Consider the following 15,788-nt stretch of genomic DNA (forward strand, 5'->3'; position numbering starts at 1 on the left):
TCACGTAACTTCTTTTGCCAATTGAATTTTCTGAATTGAAAATTCTTTTATTCAATTGGCTTTCGAGTTCGTTTTGGTTTGCTTTCTACAATGGCCTTGGGACGGTGCTTTCTTCTCTTTTAATCCAATTTAACTGTAGAAGTAGAATCATCATCCCTATTTGATATCCTCTGCCCATTGGGAGAAGTTTTTACGGGATTTCTGGTATCCATAGAAACTGTACTCCAGCTTCTTTTTAACATGCTTTCATCTTATTCATGTCGAGTGATTGTCCGACCATTTTGTTGATTATCCGCCATTATCAAGGATTGAGCTTCAGGTCCCCGGCAACGGCGCCAATGTTCCGGGGCTTACCTAGAACCGGACGGTGGTTGGACTTGTTTGAGGCCCAAGCGCTGGAGGAGTGTGGTCTCCGACTTGGTTTACGTCTGGGAGCTGCCTCCGAGTTGTGTGTTCCAAGAGATGGGGGGTGGTACCTGCAAAGACACTCCGATGCCTAAGTCAGCATGGGGTAAAGCAGGTTTAGAATGTATTGGAACTTAGAGATACCTGAGGGGTGTCAGGGTATTTATAGTGGTGATCCAATAACCACCGTTGGAGTAGTGCCACCTTTTTAGGTGGATAACCGTCCCTTTTATCTAGGGATTGTTGGGATATGGCTTCTAGAAGTGGTTAGAGAGATTTTAGGGGCAGTTACTTATTTGAATAAGTGTTATCTGCCAGCTATCTCTTGAGCCCGACTTCTTTGGAAAGAAGTCTGTGTTGAGTCTGACCTCTTTTGAAGAGGTCGGTGAATAATGAAGGCCAATCTTTGGATTGGGCCTTTTGGTGTATTTGGACCTGGGCCATACCATTGGGTCAGGGTAGGAACAATATATATATATATATATATATATTTTGCTCGAACGGTTCGATTAGTTCCGGCCAAATTCAAATTCTCCCTCCAACCAACTTGGACCGTTTGCAACTATTTTTAGAACAAAGAAATCAGATGGTCCGATTTCTCCCTACCATTGTTCAGAAAAATCTGTCCTACACCGGTGTCTAACACCTGTGTTCTTCATAACCAAGCACAACTCACACACTGGTGGCATATCGAAAAAAATGAGCCTAAAGATGGTGATAAAGGTATTTAAAATGTTTTGTTAGCTCTAAAATGAGACGTGGAGATATTTGTAAGAAATTTTAATAAGAATTTAAGCATGTTACATGTTGAATGAATTAAAAAATATCTTAGTATTGGTATCTGGCCCAAAACATAAGTCATGTCTAAAAGCAGAGAAAAGTCCATGAAATAGTCACCCAACAACCGATCTCTTAAGAGGTCGGGCGCCACAAAGGAGTAACTCTATCCTAAAGGAGTTATAACTAATCCCTATTATTTTTCAAAAGAAAAATCTTATCAACTCTTACTTAAAAGGAACGGTTATTCACCATCAATAATGGAACTACTCTAACGATGGTTATTGGTTCATCACTTATAAATATACTGATCTCTCAGACAGGGACGGACACAAGGGGGGGCGAGTGGCGGCCTCGGCCCCCGCAACTTTTTTTAATAGTAATAAGTTATTATGTATAATTTAATTTTTTTTAAAAAATATTTAATATTTAGTCTAGTATAAATAAATGTTCAGTCTAATGTAAATATTTTTATGGTTTTTAATATCTAAAAAGTAAGTAACAATATTAAAAAATAAAAAAAAAGGATATTATTACTAATATTTTTTAATTAAATAAAAAATTTTAAATCTCATAAAGTAAATTATTTTTCTTTTTGTGGCCGTCTTTTTTTATTCATTTGGTATTAATTCTCTCTGTCTCAACTATTACAATTAAGAGATCTTTTTCAACTATGAATATTGCGAAAAATAACTTAGAAACAAAATAAAAGATGAATTTCTTGCTAATTGTCTTTTAATTATATTAAAAAAAATTACTGAAAAATTTGACACAAATTCTATTATCAATGAATTTTATAATACGAAAAATCGACCACTTTATTAACAAAAAGTATACATATATTTTTTTTACTTTAAATTATATTCTTTATTAGTATATTTTTGTAATATATCTTATATTATATTATTTTTTTACGTAATTTTTAATATTATATGTGTTATTGGCCCCCCCATAATATTATTTCTGGATCCGTCCCTGCTCTCAGATATATTTAAAATTCAATACACTATAAACCTACTCATCATATTTTTACTGGTTTAGACATCGGAGTATTTTACAAATACTATCTCTATCTCTTTTCAAACAACTCAAGCGAGGATCACTTAACGCGAGCTAAGTCAAAAACTACTTTACTAAAGACTTAGACCTCATGCTCAAACCTAAACACGAATCAGGTAACCTTCAAAACACCGAGTATAATAAGATATTTACTGAGAAGAATAATAGCTTGGTCACCGCTTCTCATCTGTAAATAATGGATGATTTCTTTATTTTCTTGTTGCATGAAAAGTTTTTCACGTTGTGTAGATATAGATATTTTTTTGTGGATGATAATTGAAACAGTAGTAGAAGAGCAATAACTCGCGCTCCTCTAAGCACTTCTTTGGGCCTATATCGTTGGTCCAAATGGAATTTCTTATACCCTTTATTGGTTAATTAGTATCATTGAGTCATGATTTTAATTATTTCCTTAAATTGAATTTTCGGGAGAGAAACAGAAAATAATTTAAACACAGCCTATAATTCATACTAAAGTACCAGGTGTCACTCTGTCATTAGTAGAGATGACAAGCACCTAATGGTATTTGTCTCTGAATGGACCAAAATGTCCTTCCCTCGGTGGTGCTGTGGTGCCGGTAGTGGTAGAGTAAGTAGAGAGTAGAGACTAGTTGACGATGAAATATTATTTATGCAGCTTTCCACATAATAAATATATAAACCAGAAAAATTTTGTGCAGCCTTTGTTTATTGGAAAATAACCGGAACCAAACGCCCTTAAACAGTTACACATGCCCAAAGAAACAAAGGTGCTGGTTCCATTTCCCAATCTCTAAAACCCCTCTTTTCCGATCTAACCTCAATTTTGGTCCCAAATTTTGCAGATTCCAGCGATCTGATTACAGGTTTCGCTCATTCCCTCCTTTTTTCTTGTCTTTCATTTTTTGAATTCCTGTCAGCTTCGATAATTTCAATTAGCTGGATCGATCGATCGGGTTTACGTGTCTGTCTTTGTTTCCTCATTTGATTTTTTCGTGTGACAATGAAATATTGAAGTGATTTGCGAATCTGTGTTCATTTGTAGATTTGGATCGGTTTTTTTCTTCTGATGTTTGTTTGGTAATCTGTGGAAGAGGAACGAGCTTTGATTTGATTTGATTTGATTCAGTAATGGCTGCTCCTGTGCCTCCAGGGGCACCTAGACCCGGAAGTAACACACCTCAAGCACCTCCCCCTAATTATGTTCCCAATATAAGGGGTACACCTGATGGGTTAGCTGATAATATGCAGAATTTAAATCTTTATCGGCCTCCTATGACCTCAAACCCTGTTTCTAGACCTCCCCCTTTTGGCCAACCACCGCCATTTGCTTCTTCGGCTCCGTCGCAGGGAATTCCTGGTCCTTCTCCATCGTTTGCACGGCCTGGTCCTCCTCCAGGAGCAATGGTGAGGCCTGCAGGGCCCCCTTCTGGACCACCAGTATCTACATTACCTCCAAATTTGGGCCCTGGAAGGCCTACTGGCCCGCCTCCTGGTCAACCTCCAGCATTTGGGATGAGACCAGCAGCACCGCATAGCTCTTTTTCGTCATCTCTGGGTGGGGCTCCAGCAGCACCATTGTCTGGGGTTCCTCCACCTGGTGGTTCTCCACCAGCTCGTCCACTTGGGCCTCCACCGCCCCCAACTCTAGGTGCCCGTCCAAGTGCAAGCCTAAGCCCAAGTCCAAGTCCTTTTACTTCACCACCGATGAGCGCCCCTCCACCGGTGCCCCAAACAGGTGTACCAAGTAACTTGATGAGTAATGGGCCGCCTGCATTTTCCGGTGGTACTTTACCTGGTCCACCACGTTTCCCTCCAGTTGGTGGCAGCATGCCACAGCCGCCCCTTGGACCTCCAACAATGAGAACTCCTCCAGGACCAGTTGCTCAACCACAGCCCCCATATCCCATGGCATCTCAAGGAATAATGCAGCCCCCAGCTTCTCCTTTTGCAGCACCTTCTTGGCAGATGCAATCCCAGCAGCAGGTAGCTCTCTCTAATATTATACAATATTTGGATGTCTTTTTGCCTATAAATATAGGTTAACATAGTTTGAAGGTGAATCACGGACATAATATGATTATGCTGTTATCTGATTAATCTGTAGCTAGCTGTTTATCATATAATCTTTGAGAAACTAGTGTTTGTTATCATAGAAAAGAATGAGCATTTTTTACAGGTTTTACTTTAAGCATCTATGGACAGTAAATGTTCTCAAATATCTCACTATATCTTGTAATCAAATTGTGTTTCATATGCGCTACAGCATTTACATATTTTTTGAAAATCAATCTGCATTTTGAATATTCGGAATTTTGTAGGTGGCACCACCTCCTCCTGTTCCTGGTCCTTCACAGGTTCCTCCTCGGATGTATAGCATGTCACCACCACTGCCAAATCAATCCATGACTACTACAATATCACCTGCGGTTGGTCAAACTGGAGCCCCCTTGGTAGGGCCTTCCAAAATAGATCCCAATCAAATTCCAAGGCCTTCCCCAGGTTCCTCAGTGATCTTACATGAAACTCGTCAAGGCAATCAGGCAACCATTCCTCCGGTATTCATCCAAATATTCTTCATATATAAATATGTATATGGGAGAAAGAGAGAACCAGCTTTATATTCTAATCAGGGGTTGTTAAATGTGCTTGCATGTCCTTGTCTTTGGTATTAGTGGCTTCTATTACGTTTATCAACTTCCTTTTCTCCGCCATCATCCTTTTAATTTTCTTTAAACATTTTTAAATATGTAGATTTATTAACTAATGCTATGTCTTATATTTTCTTGAAAGTTATATATAAGTATTGCGTTAATCTTTTCTCATGCTTGTTCTGATCTTTTTTTAAAATTTTATTTTTTGAGTCCAGCCTGCTACAAGTGATTACATTGTAAGAGATACAGGGAACTGCAGTCCACGTTACATGAGGTGCACAATCAATCAGGTCACATTAAAAATCTTAAATATGATTTTACCTTTTAATTAAGCTGTTGAGAAATGATAGAATTGTTAAGGATAAGTACTCGCCTATCTATATCATTTATTCACTTGTTTTATAGTTACTTTTGCAGCTTTGATATTATAGTATTTTACTGTTACTTTAGTGGTTTGGTGGTAAATCAGAGGGAACAGACTTTACTCTTTTGATTTATTTATTATGCTTTAACGTTTATTTGTTTTTCATCCTTCACTTAAGAGCAAGTCCCCCATTTTAGCTCTATTATTCTTTCCATAAAAAATTGCTTTTTTTTTTAACTCAAGTTTAAGTCTTACAGTAGTTTTCAAAGGTTGGTTACTAAATGTTGTGTTTCTCTTGTTACATATTGATTTCTTTTCATTTCTTTCTTTTTGTGTTGAACAAAACAGATTCCTTTCACTGCCGATCTTTTGGGAACATCAGGAATGCAGTTGGCTGTCATAGTTCAACCTTTGGCCCTTCCACATCCATCTGAAGAGCCCATCCAAGTAACAATTATATTGTTTTTTTTTGTTTTGTTTTGTTGTTTGGTAATTATGGAAAACATTCCTTCCAGCGGAAGTATTCATGAAAACAGTTTGTGCTTTTGTCAAGAGAAGAATGCTTTATAAGATAGACTAATGCTTTTTTCAGACTTTGGGACAGTGAGCCCAGTAACTACTATCTGAAAATCATATTTTGTATAGCTGTAGTGGTGGATTTAAGCCACTTTATATTGTTCCCTGCCTTTGTGTGATTGATTTTCTCGTTGTTGTTTTTTGTTCTGTTCATTTAAGAGTATTCCTCATCCTCCCTTCTCCTAGTATTTCCCCCTCTTATGCATATTTTCTGCATTTATTGAGATTTGTCATATATTTGTGTTTTGTTATTTTTAACATGCTGCTTTCAATCAAGAATTTCTGTATTTATTAAAAAATATCTGTTTGGCTTATTACCTAATGCTTCTTACAGGTTGTTGATTTTGGGGAGAGTGGTCCTGTCCGTTGCTCACGTTGCAAGGCCTACATAAATCCTTTTATGAAATTTGTTGATCAGGGAAGGCGTTTCATCTGCAACTTATGTGGTTAGTACCAATAATATCTGCTACACAATTGCCTATCCTACTATTTTTTTGTTTACATATAGTATGGAGGGTGCCAATGCTGTTGACTGTCTTTTTCCGGTAACTATGGTGCTGACTGTCTGCAGGGATTATTTATTTATTTATTTATTTTTATTTTTTGTTTTATTTATTTTGGTGACAATTCATTCCCATAGAATGAAGGGAGGGGAAATAGAAACCTTTATGTTTGATGCACTAGTTATCTATAGCTTACTTTTAAATGTGATTGTTGTTGCTCATGAAACTATCTCTTTCTGATAAAAGAAAAATCTTATTTAAGAGAGATAAGGGAATACAAGAAATTATAGGATAAGGGGTCCTCCTAAATAGAAAAAGAAAAGTAAAAGAAATAAATGCAAAAGAGTGAGCATCATCAAATTTCATTGGAGCAGAGCTTGTTAACAATCGATGTGCTTAGGTGTGAATCGGAAAAGAAAAGAAAAAACACTGTGCTTATGTGTCAAAGCCTTTTGCAGTGGGTTCAACCTAAGTCAAATTGTACCTATATGGTGGGATTATGCACTGTTTTGCTTTTCATGGCATGGCCAACCATTTATTTATGACTATGTATTTGTTTGACAGGATTTAGTGATGAAACTCCGCGGGACTACCACTGCAATTTGGGTCCAGATGGTAGGCGTAGGGATGCTGATGAAAGGGCTGAGTTATGTAGAGGAACAGTCGAGTTTGTTGCTACTAAAGAATTTATGGTTAGTTTCTTTTTAAACTATACAAGTTTTTTCAAGATTAGGTTCACTAACATCTGAAAATATTCCAACAAAGGACTGTGCTAGTTATAAGAAAATCTTGATAATTATGAATTATGATGGTAACAAAAAGCAGCTTAGCAATTCTGATAGTTCTTAAACAAGTTTGATGGAATATTACTTGGTCTAAATATCAGATCACAGATCTAATTCAAAATATTGAGACAATTTGATGTTTAAGTGTACGGTACTATGGTTTGTTGGTGCTATTTCTACCTGATTTTATAACTGCTTGTTTTTGCATATTGAATGAAGTTTCTTTTTTCTTTTGTAACACTGGATTGATAAAGTATGCATATGATGAATTATATGATTGAGTCAGTTGTTTTATGGCTCTAAGCTGAAATACAACGTAAGAAGTTTAAGCTTCAGGCTGGAATAAGTGTTCACCCCTCCCCCCTCCCCCCCCCCCCCTCTTTTCTTTACACACAAAATCTAATTGTTGTTTCTCTAGTCCTTTTGTGATGATAATGTCAGGTTCACTCTGTTTGGTGTAGGTCCGCGAGCCAATGCCTGCTGTGTATTTCTTTCTCATTGATGTATCCATGAATGCTGTTCAAACTGGTGCAACGGCTGCAGCTTGCAGTGCCATCAATCAAGTTATTTCTGACCTTCCTGTGAGTTCTGACTGTAAACAGCTTTATTATTGTCAATCATTTATATCTTTCTGATGCTTTATGTTTTCCATGTTCCCTTTGTTTGGTCTGAAACTCATATTGCCTAGTTAAACTGCAGTTATAGGTACTTTAATGCCAATAGTCAAAAGCTCAGATATTCTTTCTTCTCTCAACACCACCTCCATTTATATTAGCAGAATATTGATTGCCTTTTTATTTATCCTTTTTTTTTTTACTTCTTTGACAAATCTCTTAACTCATAGCTGATTAGTAATCTTGCTGAAAAATAATTAGGAGAAATGAATATTGTTCACCCATTATCCTGCCAAAAGTAAGATTTTGCTATCATCCCATTTCCCCCCATCATTGCACTTAGCTAGGGTTTTTTGATCTCGTTGCTGCAGGAAGGTCCTCGCACATTGGTGGGAGTTGCAACTTTTGATTCAACAATTCACTTCTACAACTTGAAACGTGCTTTGCAGCAGGTAAATAAAAGATGAGTACATTAACTAAACAAATACATAAAATCCTTTCTATTCATTTGGGAACTTTTAGTGAAGCTTCTTTTTTTAATTCTGTGTACACTAATTAAAAAACTAAAGAAAATATACTCTGCTTACGTGAATTTGAATCAGAGAATTTTTACGTATGAGGACCAAAATAAATTTTAACTATTCTGTTTATGCATGGTGAGAGACAGTTTGGGTTGATCTACTGCAGTTTAGTAGTGTCAAGGAAGTTGAGGAATCATGTTTTCATGGTTTTGTTGATGTAATCTACGTATTGGAGTAATGGGAAAGTTGCTGTTCTTTTATTATTTGCATTTATCTTGCTTCTTTTCTTTTCTTTTCTTTTCTTTTCTATCTATCTTTCTTTCTCCATTTTTTCCCACTTGTGATTGCTTTGCGAAAGTATGCCTTTACAACTAATTTGATAAATAGTTGTTTATGGTTCTGAGTTATTGAGTGTTATACTACTGATTTTGAAATTTTAATTTTCAGCCCTTGATGCTCATTGTTCCTGATGTACATGATGTCTATACTCCACTCCAAACTGATGTCATTGTTCCCCTATCTGAGGTTAGTTTCAATTTTGCTCCCTCTTCTCATATAGTTTTAATTGGTAAAGAATGTATTTAGATTGTTTTATTTTTCTTATTCTTGGTTTACCTATCCTTATGATGCTTTAATAATTTGGTTTGTGTTTCTTGTGGTTAGTGCCGTCAACACTTAGAACTACTTTTGGAAAGCATTCCTACAATGTTTCAGAATAATAGAACCTCAGAGTCTGCCTTTGGTGCAGCTATCAAGGTATGACATCAAGTTTTCAAGTTATAATTGTATGTCTCTATGATGTTTGACATTTTATTTGCTGTGATATGTATGGAGATGAAAGTACCATTATCAATTTAGTTACTGTTTATTATGTTCACTCGATTTCATTGTTTTTTACTCTTTTACCTGTTTTTTCCGTGGTTTACCTTGCCCATTCCCTAATTTGTTAGTTGTTACAGTGCGATCCCTCTTTAAACTGTTCGCTTTGCCTTGGTTATTACGTCTTCTGGTTCTTGTAACATACACTTAGGAACTAGGGATGCCTAGCGTGCTAATGACCTAATGTTGGCATTTACCATTGTATTCATTATAATCTCAAAGAGGTTGACAATTTGATGTGTTCATCTTACCAAGGCAGATCATTATATCCATCATTGTATTTACAAATAAGTTAATGCTTACAAGATTGTTTTCTTCTTTTAGGCAGCTTTCCTTGCAATGAAGAGCACTGGAGGAAAGCTCTTGGTTTTCCAGTCAGGTGAGCTTTCTATCTTATATAGTTGTTGCTATCAAGCATCAACATGTTCAATCATATGTATATTCTTACCTGAGTGAACTGTGATGGGTGAAATCTGGAAGCTGAAATTATGTCACTTCTGTACATGCATGCTGCAACGTTTGTTACCAAAGGAATACTTTTATTTTTTTGAATTTCACGACTAATTTATTTATATAAACCTAATTCTTACCCTGAGTGATCTGTGATGGGTGAAATCTGGAAGCTGAAATTATGTCACTTCTGAACATGCATGATGCAACGATTGTTACCAAAGGAATACTTTTATTTTTTGAATTTCACGACTAATTTATTTATAAAAACCCTAGTTTGTTAACACTTTAATGTCCACAAATAGTTTGTGTGGGTCTTTGATGAAGCATGATAGGAATACTTGGTAAACATCCTTGATTGTCCTCAAATGATTGTTATCTTCAAGGTTCACTCTACTATTTCAACAGTAATTGGTCCGAGGCTGGAACTATTATTATATTTACAGTTTAAATAATATCATTTGTGTTTGGACTTTGTGGTTATATTTCTCTTTGTATGTTTCTTTCTGGTCTTGCCTTGAGTTTTTTATTCTGTTTCTTGTCATTACTTTGTTTTTTATCTTTGTGAATTTATTTGGTTCTCTCATTTTCTGTGTGATATCTGTTTTACTGGTTGATTCATCAAGTATGTTTGCTGTTTCTCATGACTTTGTTCTTTTATTTTCAGTCTTGCCATCCGTAGGCATTTGTGCCCTTTCTGCTCGGGAGGCTGAAGGTAGAACAAACATGTCTGCTGGGGAAAAGGTATTCTCCATGGTTCATATGATACTCTGCATCATTTTTTTCAGTTCTACCTCCTAATCCTCTACTGGAGACATCTTTAGAATTTTCTTATAGGAAATTCCATGTTTGTTGAATTTCAGGAAGCCCATAAATTGCTTCAACCAGCAGATAAAGCATTCAAGGAACTGGCAGTTGAATTTGCTGAGTACCAGGTCAATCTTGACTCTTGTGTTCTTTCGCTTTGCCTTTGAACATCATTTTTTTGTCAGTTAAGATTACTGGTTCTGTTTGATAATCTTCTTGGCATGGAGGATTTAGACCCTTTTTTTTTTGTAATGCTGCAGGTTTGTGTTGATCTATTTGTGACTACCCAGACTTACGTTGATATTGCGTCCATATCTGTCATCCCAAGAACTACTGGTGGACAGGTAACCTATACATGAATCCTTTTTCGGCTCGTGATCCAAGTAAATGATTGAAATTTAAGCTTTAATGACATTTGGTTTTTGAAGATATGAGAGCTGATTACTTATTTTCTTCTGAAGTTGATAATATTTAAATTTGCAGTAATAATGAATTCATATGTTACTTAGTGTGATCTTTTCAGATTTTCTACTTATAGAGAGCTGTCTGTCTGAAAATGCTTTCAAACCCCTGATGGTCTTTTTGTAAAGCATGTTACCTATAAAAGTAGCTATGCCGATGTGTTGCGCACATCAGATGTTTAGCTGTTGAACTTCTTACCCCTTTTTTTCCCTCAGGTCTACTACTATTATCCATTCTCAGCACTTTCTGATCCTGCAAAGCTTTTCAATGATCTAAGATGGAATATCACCAGGCCACAAGGTTTTGAGGCTGTGATGCGTGTGAGATGCAGCCAGGTAATGTGCTTGTTTAGTATCTATTTTGCAGCCATCTCATGAAACAGATAGACCTGAATTTTCATCTTGTTTTCTTTTTCAGGGAATCCAAGTTCAGGAATACTATGGCAACTTCTGTAAACGCATCCCAACTGATGTTGACCTACCTGGGGTTTGTAATTTTTTTTAGATGCTGGATATGATTTTATGTGTCTATGCATATGTGCAACCCAAGCATGTTTTTACCTGTGAATATATGCATGGACAGATTGATGGTTGAATGACATGTTGAGATATCCTAGACCATGGTTAACTATACTGACTTTGTTTCAGTCTTTTTGAGTTAATGCTATTACAGTATTACTCTATTACCTAGGTCAACTAACATAGTTTATCCTGCTGGCCTTCCATAAATTTGGAGTCAAAAAATGTTTGTTTTCTCATTTTATCTTTAACTTTTATTTTACCACCTTGTGGGTTTACTTTAATTTTTGTAGTTCTGGATATTATCTTTCTTTGAGTCAGTTTTCTTCTTGGATTGTTTTGGGTGATAAAAGAATATTTTAAATCAGTATATTAAATTCAAACATCGTCTGTCCGTATTTTCTGTTTGTCTCATATCCTAAAGAAAAGGGAGAGTTGGTCATATTATCAAGTCATTACTATGTCATGTTGGACTAGTTGCCTAATTTTTATTATTTCTGCAGATTGACTGTGACAAAACTTTCATGGTAACTTTGAAACATGATGATAAGTTGCAAGATGGATCAGAATGCACATTTCAGGTATTAAGCAATTTTACTCCTTCACTTCATTACAAGTAGCTCATGATCTTTAGAATATATTATATTACGCTTGGAAACTTAATAGTTGCCACAACTGAAATTTTCTGTTAATTTTGTTCTGATTGGATCATTTTCATTTTTCAGTGTGCTCTTCTTTACACTACTGTGTATGGTCAAAGAAGAATACGTGTCATCACCTTATCCCTGCCTGTCACTAGTATGCTTAGTAATCTATTCCGCGCAGCTGACTTGGATACCCAATTCTGCTGTTTCTTAAAGCAAGGTGACATTTATCCTTGGTGTGTGTTGTCATATTCTGGTTTTAACATTTCTGCATGCTATATATTGCCTATTAAAAACTCTATTTTGGATTCTGTCGGCTTTAATTTCTGTACCTAGTTTAGAAGATATGTTTGCAGGTGTAATGTTTTGGAGAGAAATAACCTTTTGTTTTCTTTATGTAGCTGCTAGTGAAATTCCTTCAAAGCCACTTCCGCTTGTTCGGGAACAAGTGACGAACCTTTGCATCAATGCCTTGTACTCGTATCGTAAATTTTGTGCAACAGTATCCTCATCTGGACAACTTATTCTGCCAGAGGCACTAAAGCTTTTGCCCTTGTACACACTTGGTATGTATAATTTTTCGTGCTTCTATGCATCAAGTTTTATGATGAACATTTCTGTGAATGTCATTATTTGTTGCAGTTTTTTAATCTGCCATCTACCTTACATGGATATTCCTCAACCACTTTTTTATTTTTATTTATTTATTTTATTTATCTTTATGTTGTGTATATTTTTCCTTTGTTGTATTGTTATGCTAAAAGATCTTAAAAGTCATGGGGGTTCGGCTATATTCTTATGTTGGTTGCCGAAGACCTAACACAACCCTCCTCCTTTATCCGGGCTTGGGACCGGCTATGTACCGCAAGTGTAACATAGGCGGAGTTAAAAGATCTTTAAAGTAAAAGATACAATTTAGAAGAATATTTTCTTCATTTTAATAGACATGCTATGGGAAGGTTTTTTTTTTTTTTTTTACTATATGATATTTCCCCATCTCTTGTTTGCTTTTAAGCATGGCGTCCTTTTTTTATGGGGGCTGTGAAGTGAGTATGGCTGTTAGAGCTTTGTCAATGATTAATTGATTGTTCCATCTCTAACGTTGATGATGGCCTCCTTTAGAAGGCCAATGTAATTGGGGGCTAACTTGAGTTTTCTGTTTCTTTTTCAGCATTAACCAAGAGTACAGGGTTGCGAACAGATGGAAAGATTGATGAACGATCATTTTGGATAAATTATGTATCTTCTCTCTCCTGTCCATTGGCAATACCACTTGTGTATCCTAGGATGGTGGCTATCCATGATCTTGACTCAAAGGTTTGTTTATCAATGATGTTCAGAAATATATAATTACGTTATGAGAAACTGAGATTCTACATGACGAAAACTAGATGAATTGCACAGTAGGAAGTGCTCAGTCAAAATTTGATCATTTTCAAAATGATTTGCATTCTTATCTTAAAAAACAAACCAGTAGTAAATGTTATTTGACAATATGAAATTTTGTGAACTTAAGCTAACTGATGAAAAAATTCAATGGTTAATATTTTGACAAAGTCATCGTATGTAAGGCTTTGTTTTATACCATCGACAATTGAACCTGCCATTATATTACTTCTAAAGATACTCATACCATATTATCAATTGCAGGAAAGTGAGGAATCCGTTATTCCTTCCTTTCTTCCACTTTCTAGTGAACACATTAGTGAAGAGGGAATATATCTTCTTGAGAACGGTTATGATTGCTTGATATATGTTGGAGAAGCTGCGAGTCCGGAGACTGTGAGGAGACTGTTTGGTGTTGCTTCTATTGATGAAATTCCTACTCTGGTAATTTCTATTATCCTCTTTTGTTTTTTGATTGTTTCTAGCCCCAATTGTCTAATGGCTTATAAGATATCAATTTCCTCCCTTAGTGGATGTCTTGAAGGGAATGTTTGATGTTGAGGGAAAAAGAGATTGGACAGCTTTCATGCAATCTTTAGCCATCATGGTTGCTTGTTTTCCTTTGTTTTTTATGATTTCTCATCTTTCCATAGATGCCCAATCATTCTTTTCTTTCCCGTTTCCAAAAAATGAGGAGGAATTTGGGGTAAGAGAGCAAGTATATGAACTTCAAGGGGTTAACACTGTCCACAAAGTGGTTAATGTTTTTTTTTATTACTGAATGACTTCACTCTGAGGTAAAAAAGGGAGGAAAAACAAAAAGGACAAATGGTTAACATTAAGCAGCAGTTACCTTTGTAGTACTTTATTGTTCAGAACTTGCAATGTATAGCTAGCTAACAATTATATTTATTCAGTTTGTATTGCAGCAACATGACAATCCATTGTCTAAGAGGTTAAATGAAGTGGTCAATGAGATACGGCGGCAAAGATGTTCCTATCTTAGGTAAGGTCTTTTTCAAACCTTGTTAATAAATATAAGATGATATTTACTAAATGAAGTTTAATTTAAGCAATTTTTTATCCTTTCTGGCAGGTTGAAGTTGTGCAGGAAAGGAGATCAATCAGGTAAGTGTGCTAACGTCATACCATCAATTTCTTTTATATTTCAAATTTCACTTGCAGCTCTTCTCTCGCCATATTTCATTTCTTGACACCAAGTAGTCTTTCTGATGTACTAAACATTCTCATTGAATCCATTGTTTTTTCATTGCTTTTTTGGGGGAAACCTAAGAGGATGCTTTGGTATGTTAACCTTTACGGGGATTATTCCATAGAGAACTCCTTGTATTGGAAAATATATATTCATGCTAAACTTTCTTGGGTGGAACTGAAATAATTTTTTGTTGGATATATATTTTTAAGAGTTAGAAGTTTTTCTTTTTAACCTGCCACATGAAGAGATCCATGCTTTAATAGGTCAATCGTGTTTTGATTTAGCAACTTGTCTGCTTTGTTTCCCCAAATTGATTTTTCTTTATTGATTTATTATTTTTCCTCGAAATCTTAGAATGTCTATTAAGCTCTTTAGATGCTGTATTTTCTACAAAGCTTACCAAAATGCCTTTATATAACATGAAACCATCTTATGTTATGCATTTCATGATATATTCCAACCTTAGTATAGTGTCCTGTGTAGTTTGCATTAATCTTATTTTTTAACCGAAGCCATCTATTTACCTATCTTGCAGGAATGTTATTTTACTCGTATATGGTAGAAGATAAGAGCGCCGGTGGTTACTCCTATGTGGAGTTTCTTATCCATGTCCATAGGCAAATCCAGAATAAAATGACATCATAACCAAGATCTGCTGCTTCATTTTTGCAAGCCTTTAGACGTAAATGATAGAGCAAGCCCAAGCCCCAAGAATAGGTGAGATCCTGCCCATTTATGCGCATTCATTTGCCTTGCGTTTGTGAAAGGAAAACCAGAAAATACGTTTTTGTTGTTTAAATTTTGTTGGCGTACATGTATAAGTTAGTTGATGTTGGTAATAGTTTGATATTATCTCCCACCCCCTCTTTCTTCTTTTTCTGAAGTTTTGTAGTTGGGTGCCATACTGATAATACAAAATTCTATGCGCAATTATGTGTTCTTCATGAGAAATATTATTATAGTGTGTCTTATTTGAATAAATCTTTATGTACGGAACTAGCCCCTGTGAAGGAAGTGATTTTTTTAATAGTTGCAACAAATTCTCCCCTTCTCCATTTTAGACACGAAATCTTTTGATCAATAACCGTAGCGAACCAAAGACGATAATTTACAAGCGAGCAACAGATAAAAGACCTTGTGGGAATATAATTTTACTAACTCGAGTTCCATTTTATTTTACCCTTTGTTC

The 15,788-nt window shown here is 35.7% G+C and overlaps 1 protein-coding gene across 1 annotated transcript; it reads left to right on the forward strand.

Moving 5' to 3' along the window:
• The first annotated feature begins 2,841 nt into the window (after positions 1-2,841).
• On the forward strand, positions 2,842-15,773 carry LOC130951764 (protein transport protein SEC24 C-like). The gene is made up of 25 exons (XM_057880487.1): positions 2,842-3,086; positions 3,266-4,206; positions 4,542-4,778; positions 5,090-5,164; positions 5,587-5,685; positions 6,149-6,260; positions 6,882-7,009; positions 7,564-7,683; positions 8,088-8,168; positions 8,685-8,762; positions 8,901-8,993; positions 9,441-9,495; positions 10,234-10,310; positions 10,430-10,501; positions 10,634-10,717; positions 11,051-11,170; positions 11,253-11,321; positions 11,857-11,934; positions 12,079-12,217; positions 12,399-12,563; positions 13,169-13,314; positions 13,648-13,827; positions 14,301-14,389; positions 14,480-14,511; positions 15,135-15,773. The coding sequence occupies exons 2-25, from the start codon at positions 3,352-3,354 to the stop codon at positions 15,242-15,244; spliced, it is 3,294 nt and encodes a 1,097-aa protein (XP_057736470.1). The 5' UTR covers positions 2,842-3,086; positions 3,266-3,351; the 3' UTR covers positions 15,245-15,773.
• The last annotated feature ends 15 nt before the right edge of the window (positions 15,774-15,788 follow it).

Source organism: Arachis stenosperma, chromosome 9 (assembly GCF_014773155.1).
Source record: "Arachis stenosperma cultivar V10309 chromosome 9, arast.V10309.gnm1.PFL2, whole genome shotgun sequence".
Lineage (NCBI taxonomy): Eukaryota > Viridiplantae > Streptophyta > Magnoliopsida > Fabales > Fabaceae > Arachis > Arachis stenosperma.

Coding starts and splice junctions, on each gene's coding strand:
- LOC130951764 (XM_057880487.1), top strand. CDS start 3,352: ATGGCTGCTCCTGTGCCTCCAGGGGCACCTAGACCCGGAAGTAACACA. Junction 10,718..11,050: donor CAAGAACTACTGGTGGACAG/GTAACCTATACA, acceptor TTTTTCCCTCAG/GTCTACTACTATTATCCATT. Junction 12,218..12,398: donor CTGCTGTTTCTTAAAGCAAG/GTGACATTTATC, acceptor TTCTTTATGTAG/CTGCTAGTGAAATTCCTTCA.